This window comes from Protopterus annectens, chromosome 2.part0 (assembly GCF_019279795.1).
Source record: "Protopterus annectens isolate FY-2018-M chromosome 2.part0, PAN1.0, whole genome shotgun sequence".
NCBI classification, from domain to species: Eukaryota; Metazoa; Chordata; order Ceratodontiformes; family Protopteridae; genus Protopterus; species Protopterus annectens.
In genome coordinates this window covers 1,846,032,892-1,846,055,046 of record NC_056728.1, presented here as the reverse complement: position 1 = coordinate 1,846,055,046, position 22,155 = coordinate 1,846,032,892, and the positions used below count along the sequence as shown (strand labels likewise).

General features: G+C 37.2%; 1 protein-coding gene across 1 annotated transcript in view; it reads left to right on the top strand.

The window, feature by feature from the left end:
* LOC122793659 (zinc-binding protein A33-like) overlaps nt 1-22,155 on the top strand; it is a 273,061-nt gene that overhangs the window by 78,324 nt on the left and 172,582 nt on the right. The window contains exon 2 of the mRNA XM_044061883.1: nt 3,642-3,737. Within this exon, the coding sequence (XP_043917818.1) occupies nt 3,642-3,737 (96 nt within the window). The remainder of the gene's footprint in view (nt 1-3,641; nt 3,738-22,155) is intronic.

Here is a 22,155-nt window from a genome sequence, read left to right as displayed (position 1 = left end):
CAACAAAGATACGCCCATTCACGCATGTCTCCACACAGAAGACGATTTAGCTGAGAATCGAACAGGACAATATCTTACTGTGAGGCGACAATACTACCGCAGCACCACCACCGCAGTTGTTTAGCATTTAATAATAGTTAGCAGCCCGACCCTGTGCATACAAAGACACTTAAGTATGAAGTCTTTATTCTATAAGATTAGGTGAATTATAGATTCTTAGCACATGCTAATGTATTTTAGGATAGCTACATGCTATGGTTATGTATCAGTTTACTTGTATATATATTAGCTTTTTTGACACCAAGTTTTTCTGTACATTAGATATAATACTATTTAACCTTCAGTTAATAGATCTTAGATGAAAGTTTTATATGTATTATATGGTATGTAACATCATGATATTTTCTTTACATTTTTTAACAACATTTTTAAATAACATATATATATATATATATATGTGTATATATATATATATATATATATATATATATATATATATATATATATATATATATATATATATATATATATGTCTTTATGTTTTTTTTTTTAAAATATAGTAGTCTTTTTTCATACATATTAGACTTTTAAGCATTATGGTCTGTTACTAGACTATGTGACAGGTTAGATTAGAACATGTTCTCTATAGTATTTTAGGTATGATAGTTTTTTATATGTACTTCATGGAATAAAATAGCATGATGTTATTTAAATAATATATATATATATATATATATATATATATATATATATATATATATATATATATACATATATATATATATATATATATATATATATATATATATTTAGTAGCCTGTTTCTATGCACACTTGATTTTCCAGCATTAAGTCTTTGTTATTAGACCATGTGACAGGTTAGATTAGACCATGTCCTGTATAGTATTGTAGGAATATTAAATTACGTTAGCTCCTATACTATGTAATTAGGTCTAGCCAATAGTTTTGCTCTATAGATATAACTTAATGTTTTATTAAATGGGTCTATGTGTATATGTATGTTTTGGTGTACAGATGATGGATTTTAAGAATTTTAAGAAGTTTGATTGTTTAATTGCTTTTTTGTGAGGTCATAATTATGTTTAGTAAGGGATTGGATGATGTAACTGTTTAGGTGTTATTTAATTCAGGTGAATGATGACTGTTGTGTTAAAGTCTGATGAAACGTTCTTCGAAACGTGAAAGCGCTTACTACTTCTTTTGTGTCTATCTACATTAATATTTCGAAACGAGCCGTGGTGAGCCTCTTTTGTTGTTTCTTGGATTTGTATTGTTAGTTCTGAAGAGGCACTTTATCCAGGGCTGGTTGGTTTTGGTTCTCTCCTCCTTTGGACAATGTCATTTTTGATCAAGAAGTTTATGGTCAGCAGGCATGGGGACATAAAAAAGATATTAAAGAAGTCTTCTTAACTGCAGAAAATAATATAACCAGCTAGCAAACAAAGGGTACTACAAAACACACAAACCTGAAGCACTGAAGACAGCAGATTCAGGCTGCAAAGGAAAAGGGCATCCTAGATTGAGTGCAGGACAAAGATTTGGACAAGAGAAGTTGGCATGTTTATTTGTGGGACTGAGGGACGTTCCTGGCAACCTGTGAAAATCTAAAGTGTCAAGCAGCCCTAATGCCTGTGGCCATAGGTAATGGAGGATGGGCCAACACTCATCAGATCAGAAAATCATCTATGGCTGAATGGATGATGGCATCCCCCAATGTTGTTTTTTGCCTTGTAAGTACAGGAACAAACTAGCACAGTCATACCAGGAAGTTGCCAATTTTTATTAGGTATGGGGGATTAAAAGCACATTAAAAAGCAAAAGTCATCATCATCATCATCCAGGGTACACAGCTATATGTCAGGGTAAAATGTTGGAAGGAGCACAGAAGTACTTAACCATGTCAGGTATAGTAGCTGTAGTACAGGCACTTATGTGAATACTTCAATGAATTGAGACAGCATGAATGCCTCTTGATTTCTAAGCTTCTTGGCAAAGTCCTGATAGCAGAAGGAAGCCAGTAACTGTGGAGATCTTAGTGTGCAAGTAAAATTCAGATTAATAGTGGGGTTGGGGGAATAATGAAGTGGCTAGTAGAGATGGATAAACAGTGTACATGAAGAGACCCAAGGCCAGAAAACATAGGGTACCCAAGTTTTATATCCTTCTAACTTTAGTAAGCTATGTGGAAGTCATTGCCATCTGTTCTCTCTAAATTGTGAGTATGGAGCACTTCATGCCTCCTCCGTTACTGTTGATAAAGACCATGAATTGTTTGGTGGCCTTGCCTCTATGCTGCTTTACTCTGCTTTTCTTGACATTTCTGAGGGGTAGTTTCATACCTCTCAACCTATCAGTGCAAGAAATCTGGACAAAGCCAAAAATAATGGGGGGACAAAGGCCCAAAATAGGGACAGGTTTTAGATATTGCTCCTATAAACTTAGAAAATTGCTGGAGTAACAGCTTTTGCATTATTATGTATTTTATGAAGGATATGAAGTGTGAAACTTAAGTATCTGCCATTATTTAGTGACTTCAATTGTTAGTGATTTGCCAGAAAAATGCAAATTTTATGAGAAACAGAACAAAAATTTGCGGAACAAAATCAGGACAGTGGAGAGGTATGGATCATAGTCTAAGTACTCAAGATAAAGATAACTCCACCTTCAGTACCATTTCATTGATTCTGCTTCTTTCAGTACTCATTATCATGTTGCCTTTTTCACCTTCATTGTGACAGTGACAAATAGGTTTTAAACTACTCGGCAGTCTTATCTTTTGGCCTGTTTTTACATACTCTCATACTTTGTGTTCCAGCACTGTGCTTGTGTAATAAAAATTGATTGTTCTGCATTTAAAAATAAAAATCCAAGTTCACCTTTCCTTGATCACTTCATTAATCTTTTGAATCCCATACCCTTTCTTAATTTTAGATGACAGCTGTGCTGTAGATGCTGGAGTCTACATCAAAAAGCAAATCCTCAATTAGTTTCTCTTTTGACAATCTGCTTACATGGTGTGTATCCTTGTGATCATCTCTCATGTACCAACTTTGTTTTGATCTTTTAAGTAGCTTGGGACCAGAGGCAGTGAGACTGAGCATCTGGGTTAGCCTAAAAAAGGCTGCACTCAACAAGCCTAAAACTAATGTTTCCCGTAGCTACATGTGAAGCCGGGTGCATTTCAGTGACAAGTAATGGTGTTCACTCAAGGTAACAGTTTATTCTTCTGCAAGAACTATAGGAATTTCACTCAGGTGTTTCAGGCTAATGAGGGGAAGTGGTACATTATGGCCAGATAGAAATACTTAGATGAGTTGTGTTTTGATTGAAATCTCTTTGCTACTTTATCCCATTCTAGGGTGTATATTTTGCAGCCAAGTATGTGAAAATATTTTGTTTGTTTTGTAACTTAAATTGGATCACAGTACCATAACCTTTCGTAAAACTGTAACAACTTAGTAAACCAGAGGTAAACTCTGAGAAGTTTAAGTTCAAAATATGAGGAAATAATATAGTTACAATAATATAGTTACATAGTAATAGTAATATAGTTATATAATATACAGCATGCAGGTTGCATCATATTTATTCATTGAATACATTGTACCCCTTCTTTATCAGGAAGAAATGCAGAAGCTCCTAAAGCCTTTACAGTGCCTCCTAGCCAAATTAAGGGAAAGCCTTGCAGAAAATCATCTCACAATACAACATCTTAAAGTAAGTAACGTTTGTTAATAACTTGTTTGTGTTCTCATTAGTAATGCAGAAATTATAAAATGAAAAGACTCCAATATTCATTTTGAGATCTGGTGTATGTATTACTGAAAAGTACTGTACTGTAGAAAAGCATTTCTTCATGTAAACGACAGAGCATTTAGTTGTTTTCCCCAGCTCATCTGATTATCCAAGTGGTTGTTAAATATCCTAAGACATAACTATACAATAAGAAAAATTAGCCACCTCCTTTTCTAGGCCAGAAAAATCTACCCTACCTCTCCCCGTCTGCACAAGCAGCCATAAGTTCATATGTGGTTACTAGGCATGCAGTCTAGGTGACCATTAAGGAGCCTAGCCCAAATTTCCAATTCTCCCAAAGCACTGTCTGGTTAAGTGACTTCTTCAAAATCACACAGCAGGCAAATGAAGGTAAAAAGATTTAAACTCTATGCCCTTGGCACAGGAAACAGCTCATTAACAAGTCAGAACTTCAGTCCTCCATGCTCACTGCCAAGAAAGGAAATACTCTCAGCATAGTTGGAGTATGGACTTTCTCTAACAACTGCAACTTTTAGGTAAAACGTAACATCCCTCCATTAAATTTGCAACAAAATGTATCTGTTCATTCCAAACTCCCCAAGGTCTGAACACCAGTATTACCGTTTCAAAAACTATACGTCCTCCAACTGAAGAGCTTTTTAAAGGATTTCTTTACTTCAAACTCCAGCAGCTTGATACATACACACCTCTCACCACAGAACTGGTCACAACCATGTCTGTCTACATTCTCATATCTTACTGTCAGTCTAGCCTAAACTTCATACCCCTAGAACAAAGCTACAATGTATTTACTAATCACAGCTTCTTCCTCTTAGATACCAGATTTTGGTGATCTTTACCTAGCTATTTGAAATACCTTACTAACTACTAAAACTTCAGGCCACAACAAAAAACTTATCTCACCAGGTAAAGTAAAAGTAAATGCTTCAGTTCTGGTTACATTTCCTAACTTTCTCACGATTAGGCTGTGGTTGTATATTACCAGCAGGTGTGACAATGCTTCCCATCGAAAAACTTCAAAAATCTTGTCTATATTGTAAATAATTTATTATCACAATGTCGCGTTAGCAATTATTGTTTATTATACAAGGACCCCCTCATTAATTAATATTCCAAAACGTGCACACTGATTGGTCAGTGTGCATGTTGTAAATCAGACTTATACTAATGGAAAAGGTCCGTCGCCGGACTTTTCCATTAGTATAAGTCTTTTTTTACAGCAACGGAGAATGCAAGATCTCTGTTGCTGTTTAGACACTGTCTCACTATGTTAAAGGAGTTTAACATAGCGAGACGGCTTTAAAAAAAGTAATGGAGATCTCCCTTTCTCCTTTGCTTTTTTTAAAGCTGTCTCGCTATGTTAAACTCCTTTAACATAGCGAGACACTTCGTAAAAGCAACAGAGATCTTGCTTTCTCCGTTGCTTCCTCCCACAACTCTGATGTACTGCGTAAGCCTACGCATGCGCAGTACATCAGAACTGCCGCAGACTACTAGACAGCTGTGGAAGGGCAGCAAGGAGGCATTATATAATGCCATTATTTAAGAAAAGTAAGTATTTTTTTTCTTAAATAATGTCATTGTATAATAGCAATAACCCACTTGTGGGTGTGGGTAATGCTGGATTTACCCATGGTTGTCTTTGTTTGGCCACTCGGGCTTCGCCCTCTTGACCAAACCACACCAACCGTGGGTAAATCCAGCATTACCCACACCCAGGCGTGGGTTATTGCTATATTCACCAACAGCTCATATTTGCATTTTTTCACTACTATTCATATCTTCCGTATTGTACCTTATACCTATTTGATTATACTATTTTTGACTTTTTTATTTTTGGTGCATCTGTATTAATAAAAAAATAAAAGTTTTTCTTTAAAGAATTGGATTACACCATTGTGTTGTTAAACCATATTACTATTACTTTCTTGTTCTACAGTCTGCATGATGTTTTCTCAAACTGCAAACAAATAGAGTGTATTACTGTAAGAACTCCAGAAATATACAGTGTGTGCAATATTCCAACAAGTATTCCCTTTTCATCCATCCATCCATTCATTCAGTAAATTAATACTCTCTGGAATTGTTTAAAGGCAGCAGATGTTGTGGTTGTCTTAGCCACCAGCTTCTGCTAATCTGTTCTTTGCAGTGTGTAGCTCACACAGCCCGGTAATGTAGGGGCCCAGATCACATAAGCACCACCTTTTCTCTTCAAAAGTTGCCGTAATAGAGCAGGTCTTAAAATACTCTCTTTCCATGGTGTCCCAAGAGCTGATAAACTACACAAGTGTATTTCAGATCTTTCCTCAAGTTTCATTGTTTGTCTTCTTACCTGCATTATAATCTAGTTGCTTATACTCTGAATTTTTCCATTTACATGGTAGACTGCATCAAGTTCTCACAAGTGATAATTCAATAAAGGTATTAAAAAAAAGATATACCCACCAGCCAGCCTGACCCCTACAGACATACCTCAGTTCTGTTCTTGTTAACATCTGCGAAAAACTGGCATTCATACAGATTCCGGAGTACCTGGACATGCATGGCTTACTTGCAATTGAACAGAATGGATTTAGAAAAGGAAAGAACATAATGATGACACTTTACTGCAAACTGATCTTTGTTTTTTTATAAAGACATGTACCAAGGCCTGATATGGACCAAAACCTGCTGACAGATGCCATCATTGTAGATCCCACAAAAGCATATGATGCAGTATATCAGCCAACCTCTTTTGTGTCCTTCTCAGTCTTTGGTTTACACAAGAACCACTGCAGTTGGACTACAGTCAACTCTACAAACTCAAGGTCAGAGAAAACATATCACGATTCTGCAGAACATAACATACAATACACAAATACTGTGTTCAATAAACAATACAATCCTAAACATCCTAAATGTTAGTCCGTTATTAAACTTCTTCTATTGTCTTCCTCATAAACACATCCAAATATGTTTAAAATTGTTAAGAGTATAGCTTTTCTGATAATGGTGGATGGTTACAAAGTGGTTATACCATTTATTTATTTAATTATCTTTTGACTGGGTTAGTCCCACTAGGCTAGTAACCTCTTTTTCAGGGGCATTTTGACTATTCAGGGAAATGTGGCCAAGGCATCATGGAACTTTCCCTACTCTACATTGTTGTGAGTGGGATTCACTTCGAAGGAGCACTTGCTGTTTCCATTCCAGATGTAGAGGCAGCCCAGATGGAGAGGGAAGGAGATGATGGTGTGGTGAAGGAAATGAAGGAGAAAGCAAATATTGAGACAGGAAAATGTGCAGTTTTCTGAGGAAGAGTTTCAAAGAAACCTGTTTGATGGAGATGCCCCCCACCTTCCATAACTATATACTAACTCCAGGATCGCACTACAGTGAGGAAAAGGGCATATACCTTTTACTTGCCTTACAGTACTCTACACAGTCCCATATATACTAAGTTCAGTTCAGTGAAATGATATTCAGTGAAATGAGTTTTCAGTAATTTGAGTTTTCAGCGATGTGGTCAGGGCGAAATGAAATTCATTGAAATGAGATTCAAGGAAACAAAGTAGACCCATTTAACACACCTCTGACTGCATAGTATAAAACACTGCTTTACAATATAACATACATTTTATATAATGAAATGTTTTATACCAGTACTGATGCAAACATTTCTTTACTTGCAGTTACTTTGTTTTTCCATTTAGTGTCATTCTAACCATCAATGACATAAAGTGGGGTATATGGTATATAGTCTACCCACAAGCTTAACAGAGTCAACAAAATTCCAGTCTTTCTCAGACATTTTTTCTTGCAGAGCCATGTTTCACAAATGTGATTGATGCCTTATAGTCTCACATTTATTCACTAATTACAGTGCTGGTGGTCTTCTTCCTGATCATCTCCAGCTCCAAACACTAGACTTTGGTTCAAGTCCAATGTATGCCAGAGTCTTCTAGTTAACTTCAGTGCTTTATCTCTGTCTCTGTCTGTCAAACTTTTTTCTTTGTAACAATGGAAAAGGTTTTACTGGCACAGTCTGTGTATGAGCCTTGTTGTCAGTAGAATGAGAAGCAGAGTCCCTAGCTGCTTGTTTGCTCACTTTTTGTTGGATAAAGTTTTATTTCCTCCTTAACCTAATCTGCATCCAAAAATGTATTTTATCCTTCAGGAAAAATATTCTGAAAAAAAATGGATACAGCAGCTAGACTCTCACTTCTGCCTCTCAACATTTCTTGATTGGATAAAGTTGCTTCTCTTCTGCCTGGTCTATATTGAATAATTATTTTTCACAGACACTCTGCTGTCTCAACTTCCAAGATGGCTGCACATTACGCAACAGCTTAACTTTGGCTCTCTCAGTGTGAAAACAGAAACTTAGAAAAGGGCATTGAAACTGTTTTTTTTTTTTTTGGGGGGGGGGATAGGGGTAAACTCAGTTATTAGCTAGTAAGTACACTGTCTGGATGCCAGCAAAGAAGAAATTTGGATAATCTGAAAGAAACTCTTCTAGAAAAGGTGAAGAGAAAACACTGCCTGAAAAGGATTTTGCAGCTGTTCAGCAAAAAAAAAAAAAAAAAAAAACAGTTCAAGCTTCAGCTTTGATTCAAGAAATGGCTTCCAGTAATTTAGAGGAAAAATAAATCAGTTATACTCAGAGGTGATTAAATAAATGAAACATTGAAGGAATTTATCAACTCAAATAACAAAATGCTGGAAAAGTAGAAAAAGCTTTAACTACTTGTTCAGGTCAACTGATAAAACTACAAAAATCAGTGGATGAAGTAAAGAAAAAATGAATATAAGGCTTCTCAAGAAGAACAGTTCCAAAAAAATAGTAGAGGTAAAAGAGTACACAGAGAAACCTGAGATTTGCTGTTGTACCAGAGAAACTGAAAGGAACAGAGTCTTCATTTTATGAAAGCATAAATAAGCAACTGGACTGGTATTCCACAGCAGGATTTGTTAACTGAAAAAGCACTTTAACATGTACGCTCCAGATGTAACCATGGGAAAGAAGCCAAAACCTATGCAGAGAAAGAATTTGGTAGAGTAAGCTTTGTAAAGATGCAGTCATACCAACAGAGAGTTGATTCTGACAAAACTTTGGCAGATGGGCAAAGTATTAAAAATTGGAGACAGTAGAGTATTTGTAGAAAATGATTTTTCACTGTACTTTTGGTAGAAGAGAACCAAATTTATCCCAGCAGTCAAGGAATGCTGAGATACAGGTGTGAATTCAAGCTACTGTATCCAGAGTATTTTTTCCTGGGGGGTAATCTTATAGCAATAACCCACGCCTGGGTGTGGGTAATGCTGGTACGGTTGTGTTTGGTTTTGTCCCAGAGGGCGGCCCGACCGGACCAAAAAACAAAACACCGTGGTGGATAAGCATTTACCACACCCAAAAAGTATTTATTGCTGACATACTGCGGCGCCAAGCGGCACATCATCAGAGTGTGAGCAAAGCAGAAACAAGAGAAAGCAAGATCTCTTTTTTTTTTTTATGTTTAGCTATGTTTTAAATGGGTTTAACATAGGGAGGGAAAAAAAAAAGCCGGCGGAGATGTCCGTCTTTTATTTTTAACTGTCTATCTTATGTTAAACCCATTTAACATAGCAAAACAGTAAAAAAAGATCTTGCTTTCTTTTTTCTCTTTCTTTTTGTGTTTTTAAATGGGTTTAGCTATGGTTAAATGGGTTTAAAGAAGCGCCGGCAAAAGCTTAACGGAGATCTCTCGTCTTTATTTTAAAACCATTACCCTGTTAAACAGACAGTGTTAGTTATACTAATGGAAAAAAACTGGGCGGCCAAAAATTTTCCATTAGTACCTAATTCCGTGTTTTTGCCATGGCCAATCTAAGTTGCAAAGCGCTGGCCAATCAGCGTAATATGTTTTGATGCACACCAGGCTAAGGATTAAATAAAAAAGTTTATCAAACTTGAAAAAAGAAGCCAGCAAGACGATAAACCTCAGCAGATGCACCAATTCCAGACACAGTGATGTTGATAAACTGCAAGTAAAATTTATTTTAAGTTCAACAATAATAGGCTTTTCGTCAGTGTCCCACACCAACTTCATCAGAAAAACAAACAACACATTCCAACTTACACCTTAATAAAAGGCTCATAAATCACATGACTACTTAGCAATTAAGCCAATACATTCACAACACCTGCTCAAACCCTACCCTGAGAACTCAACCTACCTTACTGAACAAGCAGTAAAAGGAATATCCATACTTTTGTAAGCCATGCTAAAATAGATAAAAAATAGATGCAGAAATTAAAATGGATGCAATCTACAAAAATAAATACAATAAAACTACCTAACCAAACTTCTTAATTTTAAAATACAAGAAATGGATAAGATTCCATTTAAGCCTGGATAATGATAAGCTTCTAGTTTTAGCTGAGAAATTAATTCATTTTGTTCTAAAAGTAACATATCTGGACCCCCCCCCTATTAGAAGGAACTACCTGATCAATGACTGAAAAAGTAAATTCATGACCCGGGTATTCCTTAACATGCCTGGCAAGCTCATTCTCCATCTTCTCTTTTTTTAATGGCATAAAGGTGTTCATAAAGGCATTCTTGAGGTTTCCTATCAGTTTTTCCTATATAAAACACCGGGCATGAAGAGCACCTAGCCAAATATACCACATGTGAACTGGTACAGTTAAATCTACCCCTGATGGGGTATTTGGTCTCCCCAATACTAAAATAGGTCCCTGCTTTAATAAACCTACAGTATTTACACATATTGCATTTGTACATCCCCCTAACCAGGGCATGGTTCGATTTCATCTGTAGAATACTCTTCAGATTCAACCCCCTCCTAAACACCACCTTGGGTGTGATCTCAAACTGTGAGTTACCTTGCATGTCTAATCGTAAAATACTCCAATTTTTCTTTATGATGGAGGAAATATCCCCTGCATCAACACTGAAAGTTGTAATAAAACTGGAAAGGTAATTCACATGGGCTTGCGTATGGGATGGCTCCAGGTTCTGGGGTGTTGCATTATTACCCAAAATTGGTACGTAGAACCCATTCTTCCTCTTACCGCAAACCTCCTTGACCAATTCAGATATGAGATGGTCCGGGTATCCCCTGTTCAAAAAAAGGCCACGAATAAACTCACATTCTTCAAGGAAGTCACTGAACTTAGGACACCACCCTCGCCACCCTCACCAACTGCCCTTTACTATCGACCTCTTCTGATGGAAGGGGTGACTGCTCTCAAAATGTAAATAACTGTTAGAAAAAGTTACTTTACGATGAATTTTGGCAGTAAAACAGCCTAAAGGGATATCCTTAAATAACTCCACATCTAAGTAAGAGATCCTCTCCTCAGAGAAATTGAATGTAAATTTCAAAAAACTGGTGGAGGTATTGAAACTATCTAACAGTATCTCAGCCACTTCCTTCTCCCCCTGTAGGATGATAAAAATATCATCCAAGAATCTAGTATAAAGCAGGGTTTTCTCCTGAATGATAGGATTAGTAGATTGCATCCATTTTTATTTCTGCATCTATGTTTTATCTATTTTAACATGGCTTACAAAAGTATGGATATTCCTTTTACTGCTTATTCAGTAAACTTGAGTTCTCAGGGAAGGGTTTGCGCAGGTGTTGTGAATGTATTTGCTTAATTGCTAAGTAGCCATGTGATTTATGAGCCTTTTATTAAGGTGTAAGTTGAAATGTGTTGTTTGTTTTTCTGATGAGGTTGGTGTGGGACACTGACAAAAAGCCTATTATTGTTGAACTTAAAATAAATTTTACTTGCAATTTATCAACATCACTGTGTCTGGAATTGGTGCATCTGCTGAGGTTTATCGTCTTGCCGGCTTGTTTTTTCAAGTTTGTTTGTTTTGCGGTATTTAGTTTTTTTTTTGTGGTTTGGGAGCCATGGCTGACGTACAACCTGAGCCTTTCCCACAAGTGGAAGTGGGAGATTTAACTGTTTTAATCAATCTGCTCACCTAGAAGGTTGATTCTCTTTCACGGCGTATGGAAGATTTGGTGGGGCCCTCGCAGCCTTTATTTGGTAGTGACATTCTCCAGGTGAGGACTCCTTCTTCCAACCTTGCTGGGGCTCAACTTTTCCAGTCATCAGGTACAGCAACGGATGTTTGTCGTGCGAATGCGATTGGTGAACAACTGCAGAATAGACCGACAGGGGCTGACTGTAGAGTTTCTGCTGCTTCACCGCATTTGAATACCGGCAGATCAGATGGAGTCGGTATAATAGAAGCAACGGGGATGAGTGATTTGTTGCAAGGCCAGGTACGGTCTAATTTAAACATTTGGTTAAATCGGCCATTTTTGTTCAACAAAGTATCAGGAGGGAACCCTAGTCATCCAGGCTCTTTAGGGGAAGTGGATTTGGCACAGAAATTAAATATGTTTGACCATAAATTAATAAAGATGAGGAAGTTACAGCTGGAAGTAGCTTACTTCGAGGAGTGCCAGCGGTCCAAAGTGGTTCCCAAGGGGCTCCGATCCTGGCAGTATCCTACAGGACTAGAGGAAGGCTCTGCCTTCCACAAGGATTTACTTTTGCTGTTCGATAGACACGGCTTTGAATTACTTAATTTGATTTGTAAACATTATAAAGAGGCCATCAGTGTATTGTCTGGGGAGCTTACAGTGCTGGATGAGGCTGTAAGACATGATTCTAACTTTACCAGATATAGATACGATTACGACCATATTTTCACCAGCATCGATCAGCAATTACATAAAATCAGTTCTAATAAAATTAGGAAACTTCAGAGGGACTTGAAGGCTTATAGGGAGGGGTTTGCCTATCCCAAACCACCCAGATCCCAAGGCAATTTCTTACCTTTAGCTGCCTTTTCCTTTGGTCCTACGCCAGCTATAGATACTTCTAGGACCAATAGGTCATCATTTGGGAATGAGGTAGATGCTCCTGATGGTTCAGTCCAACGGAACCAGACTCGGCACAGTGACCGGTTGTCTTCTCGGAACCAACCATCTGATTTAGTACCAGAGGCCGAGGATCAAAATTTTCAGGACAATGCCTCAACCCATCAACCCTCTCCGGGGAGGAGGTAGAGATACAGAACCAGGAGGAGGAATTAGGTTCGCCTGTCTTTTCTACAGTATTCCCAGTAATGAGCCTGCGTCAGATTGTTACCAGCGCTGGAAAGGACTTTAAGATTTACAACTATTCAGGGTTTGTTTTTACCCCACCATTGGTGGATCTCCTAGCTAAGGGTCTGACATTTGTACCCAGTAGGAGGGCAGATGTGGCCAATACCTTGATTGACCTCAAGCTTTTTATCAGAAAACTTAATTTCCAGCTTATTTTTGGTGATCAGGTCATGATGCCGAAGGATTTTCACGTTCCAAGTACATTTAATCCCCCTTTACATCATTCTCTTTGTCTTTTTGAACGACTGTGTGATTTAGACATTCGTCATTTATTGAAACATAAACGAATTGTCACTTATAATATCAACAAAGATGAGAAGTGTCTTTTAGAATTATTAACCAACTCTTCTATGAGGGTTATGCAGCCAAATAAGGGGGGAGGACTGGTAGTGATGGAAGAGGTAGATTACATTCAGAGAATGGAAAATATTCTGGCATCTGAAACCTATAGGGAGGTTTCGAAAAATGAGTTGAACCAGAGTGTGACCAGGGTCTGCACTTATTTCAATGACATGTTCATTAATGGAGTTATTAATGTGGAAGTTTTTAACTATATCTGTACCCCTAACCACAGGATACCTGTCCTGTTTGGCAATCCGAAGATTCATAAGAATGTGCATGATCCACCCATGCGCCAATTGGTGAGTGCAAGGGGCAGTGTGACTTATGCTGGGGCAAAGGTGGTGGACACGATTTTGAAAAAGTATGCGTCCAGTGAGTCCCACATTTCTAAAGACTCCTGGTCATTTCTTGAGAGATTTAATCGTACTCCTTGTACGGGGAGAGCAATTTCTTGACAATCGATGTTATTGATTTGTACTCTTCCATCCCTCATTCCATAGCGTTAGAATGGATTAAAGTTATCATGACCATTAAACAGGCACCTGCTGGGGACATTCTGATGGTGAGGGAGTTATTGGACATCATACTGACCTGCAATTTTTTCTCCTTTAACAATCGTTGCTTCCACCAATTAATAGGGGTCCCTATGGGGTCTCCTTGTGAGGTCAGCGTCGCCAATTTGGTGATGACTTACTGGGAGAGAGAGTTTGTTTTCCCTAATCCTATCATTCAGGAGAAAACTCTGCTTTATACTAGATTCTTGGATGATATTTTTATCATCCTACAGGGGGAGAGGGAAGTGGCTGAGATACTGTTAGATAGTTTCAATACCTCCACCAGTTTTTTGAAATTTACATTCAATTTCTCTAAGGAGAGGATCTCTTACTTAGATGTGGAGTTATTTAAGGATATAACTTTAGGCTGTTTTACTGCCAAAATTCATCATAAAGTAACTTTTTCTAACAGTTATTTACATTTTGAGAGCAGTCACCCCTTCCATCAGAAGAGGTCAATAGTAAATTGGCAGTTGGTGAGGGTGACGAGGATGGTGTCTAAGTTCAGCGACTTCCTTGAAGAATGTGAGTTTATTCGTGGCCTTTTTTTGAACAGGGGATACCCGGACCATCTCATATCTGAATTGGTCAAGGAAGTTTGCGGTAAGAGGAAGAATGGGTTCTATGTACCAATTTTGGGTAATAATGTAACACCCCAGAACCCCGAGCCATCCCATATGCAAGCCCATGTGAATTACCTTTCCAGTTTTATTACAACTTTCAGTGTTGATGCAGGGGATATTTCCTCCATCATAAAGAAAAATTGGAGTATTTTACGATTAGACATGCAAGGTAACTCACAGTTTGAGATTGCACCCAAGGTGGTGTTTAGGAGGGGGTTGAATCTGAAGAGTATTCTACAGATGAAATCGAACTATGCCCTGGTTAGGGGGATGTCCAAATGCAATATGTGTATATACTGTAGGTTTATTAAAGCAGGGACCTATTTTAGTATTGGGGAGACCAAATACCCCATCAGGGGTATATTTAACTGTACCAGTTCACATGTGGTATGTTTGGCTAGGTGCTCTTCATGCCCAGTGTTTTGTATAGGAAAAACGGATATGAAACTTCAAGAACGCCTTTATGGACACCTTTATGCCATCAGAAAAGAGAAGATGGAGAATGCGCTTGCCAGGCATGTTAAGATATACCCGGTCATGAATTTACTTTTTCAGTCATTGATCAGGTAGTTCCTTCTAATAGGGGGGGGTCCAGATATGTTACTTTTAGAACAAAAGGAATTCATTTGGCAGCTAAAACTTGAAGCTTATCATTATCCAGGCTTAAATGAAATGTTATCCATTTCTTGTATTTTAAAATTAAGAAGTTTGGTTAGGTAATTTTATTGTATTTATTTTTGTAGATTGCATCCATTTTAATTTCTGCATGTATTTTTTATCTATTTTAGCATGGCTTACAAAAGTATGGATATTCCTTTTACTGCTTGTTCAGTAAGGTTGAGTTCTCAGGGAAGGGTTTGAGCAGGTGTTGTGAATGTATTGGCTTAATTGCTAAGTAGTCATGTGATTTATGAGCCTTTTATTAAGGTGTAAGTTGGAAGGTATTGTTTGTTTTTCTGATGAAGTTGGTGTGGGACACTGACGAAAAGCCTATTATTGTTGAGCTTAAAATAAATTTTACTTGCAGTTTATTAATATCACTGTGTCTGGAATTAGTGCATCTGCTGAGGTTTATCATCTTGCCGGCTTCTTTTTTCATAAAAATTTTATCAAACAAAAAAGTGAGCCAGTAATTTAAAGGGGACTCTGCTTCTCATTCTTCAGACAGTAAGGCTCATAGAGGGACTTTGCTAGTGAAACCTTTTCCAATATTCCATAGGAAAATGCTTGAGAGACGGAAAGAAACACAGGAGTTAACTGGAAGAATCAGGAATGACTAAGACTTGAACCAGAGCCTAGTACTGGGAGATTGAGATGAACAGACAGAAGACCAGCAATAATGAAATTAGTGAATAAATGGGAGACTGTAAAGCATCAGCTACATTTGTGAAATATTGCTTTGGAAGAAAAAGTGGCTGAAAAAGACTGGATTTTTGTGACTTTGTTAAACTTGTGGGTGGACGGTAAAGCATATACCCCTCTTTATGGCATTTATGTTTAGAAGGACACTAAAGATGCAAAGTAACTATAAGTAAAACAGTTTTGTTCTTACTAGTATTTGTAGAGAATGTTTAGAACGTTTCCTGGTATAAACTGCATGTTATATATAATGGGTGTATATTAGATTGTCGAAACGGCATTACAGCAAATGCCGTTTCGATGACACATAAACAGAGAAATCTGAAAACAGTGAATGCCAAGGTCATCGATTTTGTTCCTAGGGAACTAAATCGCTTGGCCTGAGCCATGACATTGCCCTTTACCTCACTGTAGTGTGATCTCAGAGTTGGTATATTTAGTTGGGGGGTGGGGGTGAAGCCCCCACTTTGTAATGTTTTACCTAGTGCATTGAGTATTGTTGGTCAACTGATTTTTTTTCCCTAGGAAAAAAAATCGGTGACGTGGGGTTTCGCTGTTTTCTTTCTCTGATTTTTGTGTCGTCGAAACGGCATTCACTGTAATGCCCTTTTGACAATCTAATATAAACACATATATAATAAAGCAATTTTGTGTGGTGAGTAGTCAGGGGTATTTTAAATGTGGGAAGTCTTTTCAGCGACTGCTATATGTGTTAAAGATATTAAGGTAAACAAGTACTTGTTTAGTTGTAAGAAATATATTCTTTACAGTGCAAAACGAGAAGAAATGTAAACAAAAGCAAGTTTAATGTTAACATGCTATGATCTTGGGCCACTGGGGTGGGGTTTAAAAGTGTACTGATCATATTACATGTAGAATTAAGATAATGTTCCTTTTGTTTACAAGGGTGAATGCTTAGCTTAACACCATTGGCTTAAGCTATGAACATTTTTTAAGCAAATACTCTTAAAAAATAAGACACAATTATGAAATGTATGGAAATGCTAAGTTTTTGCATCTGCAATATTATTACCTTTTTTTTCCATTAGCAGTTGCTCTTAGTGGAAGACAAGAAGGTCACAGCTGAAGGCAGTTGGCCAGGGGAATTCTCTACATTATGTTCTGAGTAAAATTTACAAAGATTCCTTCATGGAACTGCAAAGCTTTTAACTGTTTTTCTTATTGCTGACTACTTTCACATGGAGACAAGCTGTCTGCAGGTCTAGGCAATTAATCTTGAGAGTTCTAAGGATTCTTTTTTGAGGGAAATGCAAAATTTAAAGCTTCAGTGGCAAGCAGTTCGGTGAAAATAAAGTTTAAAATTGTGGGAATTGAAGAAGAGATAGCAGCCTCCGTAGCAGCCTTAATACTTTAATGAATTCAGCAGTACAGTTTACATAGGTTCATAGGTTCATAGGTAGGTACTAGGCTATTGGCCTTAGGGCCTATATAAGCCTAGCCAAATGGTACCCTGGCTTTTGCCACCCAAGAAAATTATTTTCCTGTGCCCCTGTCAAGCAGAGCCACAGAAGTGATCCCCGGGGTGAATTTCCTATCTCCCATCCAATCATCAAGATTTTTCTTGAAGAGTGCTACTAAGGAGTTTTGTTTGATATAGATAGGTAGCTTGTTCCAGAGTATGGGAATTCTCTGAGATAGGAATCTATCCCTCCAGCATGTTCTGTTTATTGTGGTGACAAGGTTTAAGTCCCTAGAGCATGTAGCTCGGAGGGATTGGGAATTTCTTTACGTGGAGCATGTCCAACAGCTCTGGGTTTGACATAGCTTTGTATGTTAGGCAGAGATCGCCTCTGAGTAGGCGATATGCGACAGAGTAAAGCTGGAGTTTTTTATTTCAGTTTTATTTAAAGATAGCCAATCCACTTTTTCATAGGGCTAAAAGGTAATGTTTTCTGAAAGCATACATGCTATTATTCATATCTGGAAGAAATATAAAAAGAACAGACAGCAATCAGTGTAAGTGGGAACACAGGCCGTAGCATTTGTTTTGCACAGGTAACCTTAATTTTAGATTAGGTAATACCTGTGGTGCAGCTGTTGATTTAAGGCAATTGTTCCCATCTGGAGGGTTAAACTTCCTTTTTTTTATGATGTTCATAGTTTTGCATGTTTTTTCTAAGTTAATAGCGGATTGTGGTGTTTTGAAAATGTGTTTGGTTTTTTGTTTCTTTGTTTTTTTTTTTTTTGTTTGAGAATTTTCATTAAATCAAAAGGTTTTGAAAAGTGTGACATAGGTTCAGATGGAAATGAAAATGAACAATTATACAAAGGATCAGCCTGCCACGCATTAGTATGTGCATGCAATGCAAAAGTTGGAAATACACTTTCAGAAAAATTGTCATATATAATAGGTGGGAGTGATAGCTTTTTATCATAATGGCTATACTATCCATGTGCTGTCCATATTATCTTGGAATGTGAATGGCCTTATGGGAATAGACAAAAGACAATAGTATTGAATTATATTAAGAAATACAGAGTGCAGATAACAATGCTGCAGGAAACACATTTTGAAAGAAATGAGCATGTGAATTTGACAAAGAGAAGATTTCAGGATGAATATTCAGCAGAATATCAGGGACAAAGGAAAAGGGGAGTAATTATATTAACTGTGATAGAAGAAAAAGAGACAATAATGGCAGATTTGTGGGAGTAAGATGCAGCTGGCAAGGGAGGAGGATTAGGCTGACATGTATTTATATTCCACCAAAAACTGCTGTTATAGAGCTTATGAAGTTTTTGGGAGACATAATCAGCTTCAGCAGGAAATATTACTTATAGGTAGGGAGTGGAACTTGATTTGCAGTTGTGAGGATGCACCAGGAGGATCTACAAGGGAAGATATAACAAAATAGGTTACATTTCTGAAGATATGTATGAAAATATTTGGTGCGGAAGATGTGAGTTTAGAAGTAGGAACTCAGACAGAATTTACGTATTATTCCCCAAGGTACAATAACTGGGCTATATTCGATAGAAGTTATGTTTCAGTGATCATTTGCATTTATTTGAAATCTTTGATACACATGTAATAACTATTTCAGATCATGCACCAATTAAAAACTAAGACAAAAATGCAGGGCAACAAAGTAAAAAGGAAGTACTCGTGCTTCCTGCCTGCTTGTTAAAAAAGAGAGGAATTTAAGGAATGGGTAGTGGAAATATCTTAAGAAGTTATAGTTAGGGAGTGGGATGCATTTGAATAGAAGAACCAGGCAGGAATGCCCTCTTTCCCTATTGGTATTTACTTTATATTTGGAACTATTGGAAAAGAAAGTAAGGGACTCAGAAATTCAGGAATATAATTAGTATGTTAATCAAGAAAAGTTGGCTTTATTTGCAGATGATATTATTTTGTACTCGATAAATCCAGAAATGGGCATTTTTGTGTTATGAAATATTTTGAAGTATTTTCAAGTATTTTTTTGGGATATAAAATTAATGAAGATAAAACAAAAGCTATTGGCTGTAAATTTTGTATGCACACACAAATTGGCTAAGCAATACCCATATTTCTGAGGACATGATAAGATGAAGTGTTTAGGAATCTGAATTAAAAACTTCTGTTCTAGCAGCCAAGAGTATGTGGGAAGAGACTAAACAAAATATAATACAAAAAATGAGAAGCTGGTGTTTATGGATTTGGATAATAAGATACAAGCAATGAAAATGTTTTAGTCCTTCTAATTTTATATACAGATCAGGCATATGTTTATCAACCATAGAAAATTTGTGGAAGATAATTAAAAAAGAGTTGAAGGAATTTGTCTGAGTGAGGAAGAGGGCAAGAGTTAAGTGGGGTAAGTTGATCCTTCTAACAGAACAAGGTGGTTTAGTATTACCTGATGTGAAGGGATATTTTAGAGCTTCACAGTTAAAACTCTTACAGATAACACAAACAGATGGTTATAAACCAAAGTGGAAAGGGGCTATGATGAAGCAGAGAAAGATCAAAATATAAGGAAAGGCCAGGATTTTTGGATGCAGATCCTTAAAGAAACTAATAACACCCATACAGAATATTGTATTCATAAAGTTTCAGAAAGTATTCTATGAACTAAGCCAGCATAGGAATGAAAAAAACAGATTTTGCCAGTAAGGATGACTGCAAGTAGGGGTACAGAAAACTGGCAAGATGGTACTGGAATTTACAGGAGAAAAATAGCAAAAAATAATGTATAGAAGACAAGTAAATAGAAAGAAAAATGTAATAGAGTGGGATGAGTACAAGAAGAAGAAGTTTGGACTGCAGGTTAGGGACTCTCTTCACTACCAGGCATTGATATCAGAGTATAGGCAAAGAGAAAGAGATGGGGGGGGCTAAGTGAAAGACCTGCTTTGCTAGAGTTTTTAGTCAAATCTAGAATGGAAGCTGTTGTTAAAAAATAAATAATTGGCAGGGAATGTAAATTATTGCATGATAGCTGTAAGAACAGAATGGGAAAGAGACTGGAAAAACAATTTATAATAGAACAATAGGAGGAATTATGTATGGCTGCTGATTATGCAACAATGTCCATAAGGTTCATAGGTAAGTACTAGGCTAACTACCCTTGTGGGCCATTTTAAGCTTAGCCAGATTCCTCTCAAAGGTGAGAATCAAACCTGTACTTTGTGACTGTGAAGTAAACACCCTAACCATTATCCCAACCCTCCCAAGCCAGGTTTAGGATTTTTGCTTGAAAGTGTTTGTATTTTATAGCCCAAGCATGCATAAAATAATTTTTCCTGAGGCAGGGGGAAGAAAGAGGTAAAGCAGCAATTACTAGGAAATGGAAATACAAATCTAAATGAACTGTAATTGTAGTATTGAATTTTGTAAAAGAGATAACGGAATTAGAAGTGAGTTCTTTAGAAAAGGGGAGAAGCAAAGTACATATTAATAAATGGAATTTGTGGGAACAGTACATGCAGAATAATATTCAGAAGGAGGAGTGGCTTTTAAAGGAAGGGAAGAATTGCACAATTTATGTAATGTTGGACTGAATGACAGTTGTTATAAATAAAGAAAACATATATAATGTACAATTCATGTAAGTGAAATAAAAACATTCACATTTCTTCAATATTAACATATGTGTGCATATGTCTTAAATGATAATTTAATAGTGGTCTTTTAAACAAGAATTACACCCAGATCATATACCCATAAAACAAAATTCAATCTGTCCTCCAACCCATAAATAGCAGGGGGGTAGAGAAGAGGAAGATAATTCAGTGAATACTGGGATGCACATTAGCATGAGCTTAGACTGTAATTCATTGACCCTCCATCAACTCTATGACATCCATTTAAGGATGGGCTCTAGAAATTCTTCCAAAGGTAAATGTCATCAGCATATGTCTGATAACCCTCCCTTTTAGTACCTCCCCCAAAGGTCAATATCAAAGTAGGAGATTGGTTCCATAATGGAATCTCCAGTCTTTAAAGTAGGCTGGAAAGCCAAGTGCAGTGAGAATCCAGAAGTATGAGTTGTAGTGGTAGCTGCCTGAGTAAAGATTAAACTCTCCAAGACTGTGAAGTTCCATTGTGAGTTTGTTTGTCTTGTAAAGAACCAGGCAATAAAATCTCCCAGGATCAACAGTTGTGGGCAGCAATGCACAGTGTCGGTGAGGAGCTCAGAGAACTGCAGAAATTCTCTCACATATCCTGGTGGATGATACACTAAGAGAAATCTGCAATTCACTCCTGTCCCAAGGATAAAAAAACTCGTAACTGCTAGAAGCACCAAAATTGATTCAGGTCACCTGATTATTAGATGTACAACATATGTGTATACCACCACTGATATTATCTTGCCAGTAATTGTGAAAGACATGGGGATATGAAGGAGTAAGTGCAACCAATTTGTGTCCGAAGTTGTCAGGAAACTGGGCCTACACTGTGAATGCCAAGTAACCAGTATTGGGGCAAGACTTGCATAACACTGTTATTCCTGAACAACCTGCTATTAACAGGTACATCCTTAGGTAGGTCCTCTGCAGACAGGTTCTTTGTAAAAGTCAGAATGACATTCTGTCTCCCAATGAACTACCACAAGGCAGAGTGAGCCTCTATTCATGTGGCAATTTACCCTCAAGCAGTGGTTAGTAACCCTCACCCTGAATGTGTCCTTCAGATCAAGGTACTTGACAGCTAAGCACCTCCAAGCCCTTGCCTGAAAACTCATTGTGACCTACTCCCACATTCCAGCATGTCAAGTGGAATAGGGGTTCAACCAGAGCAGCAACAAGAATATGAAGAGTGAATAGGAGTTTGCTAAAGTAGGAGAGTTTCACACTAAAGTA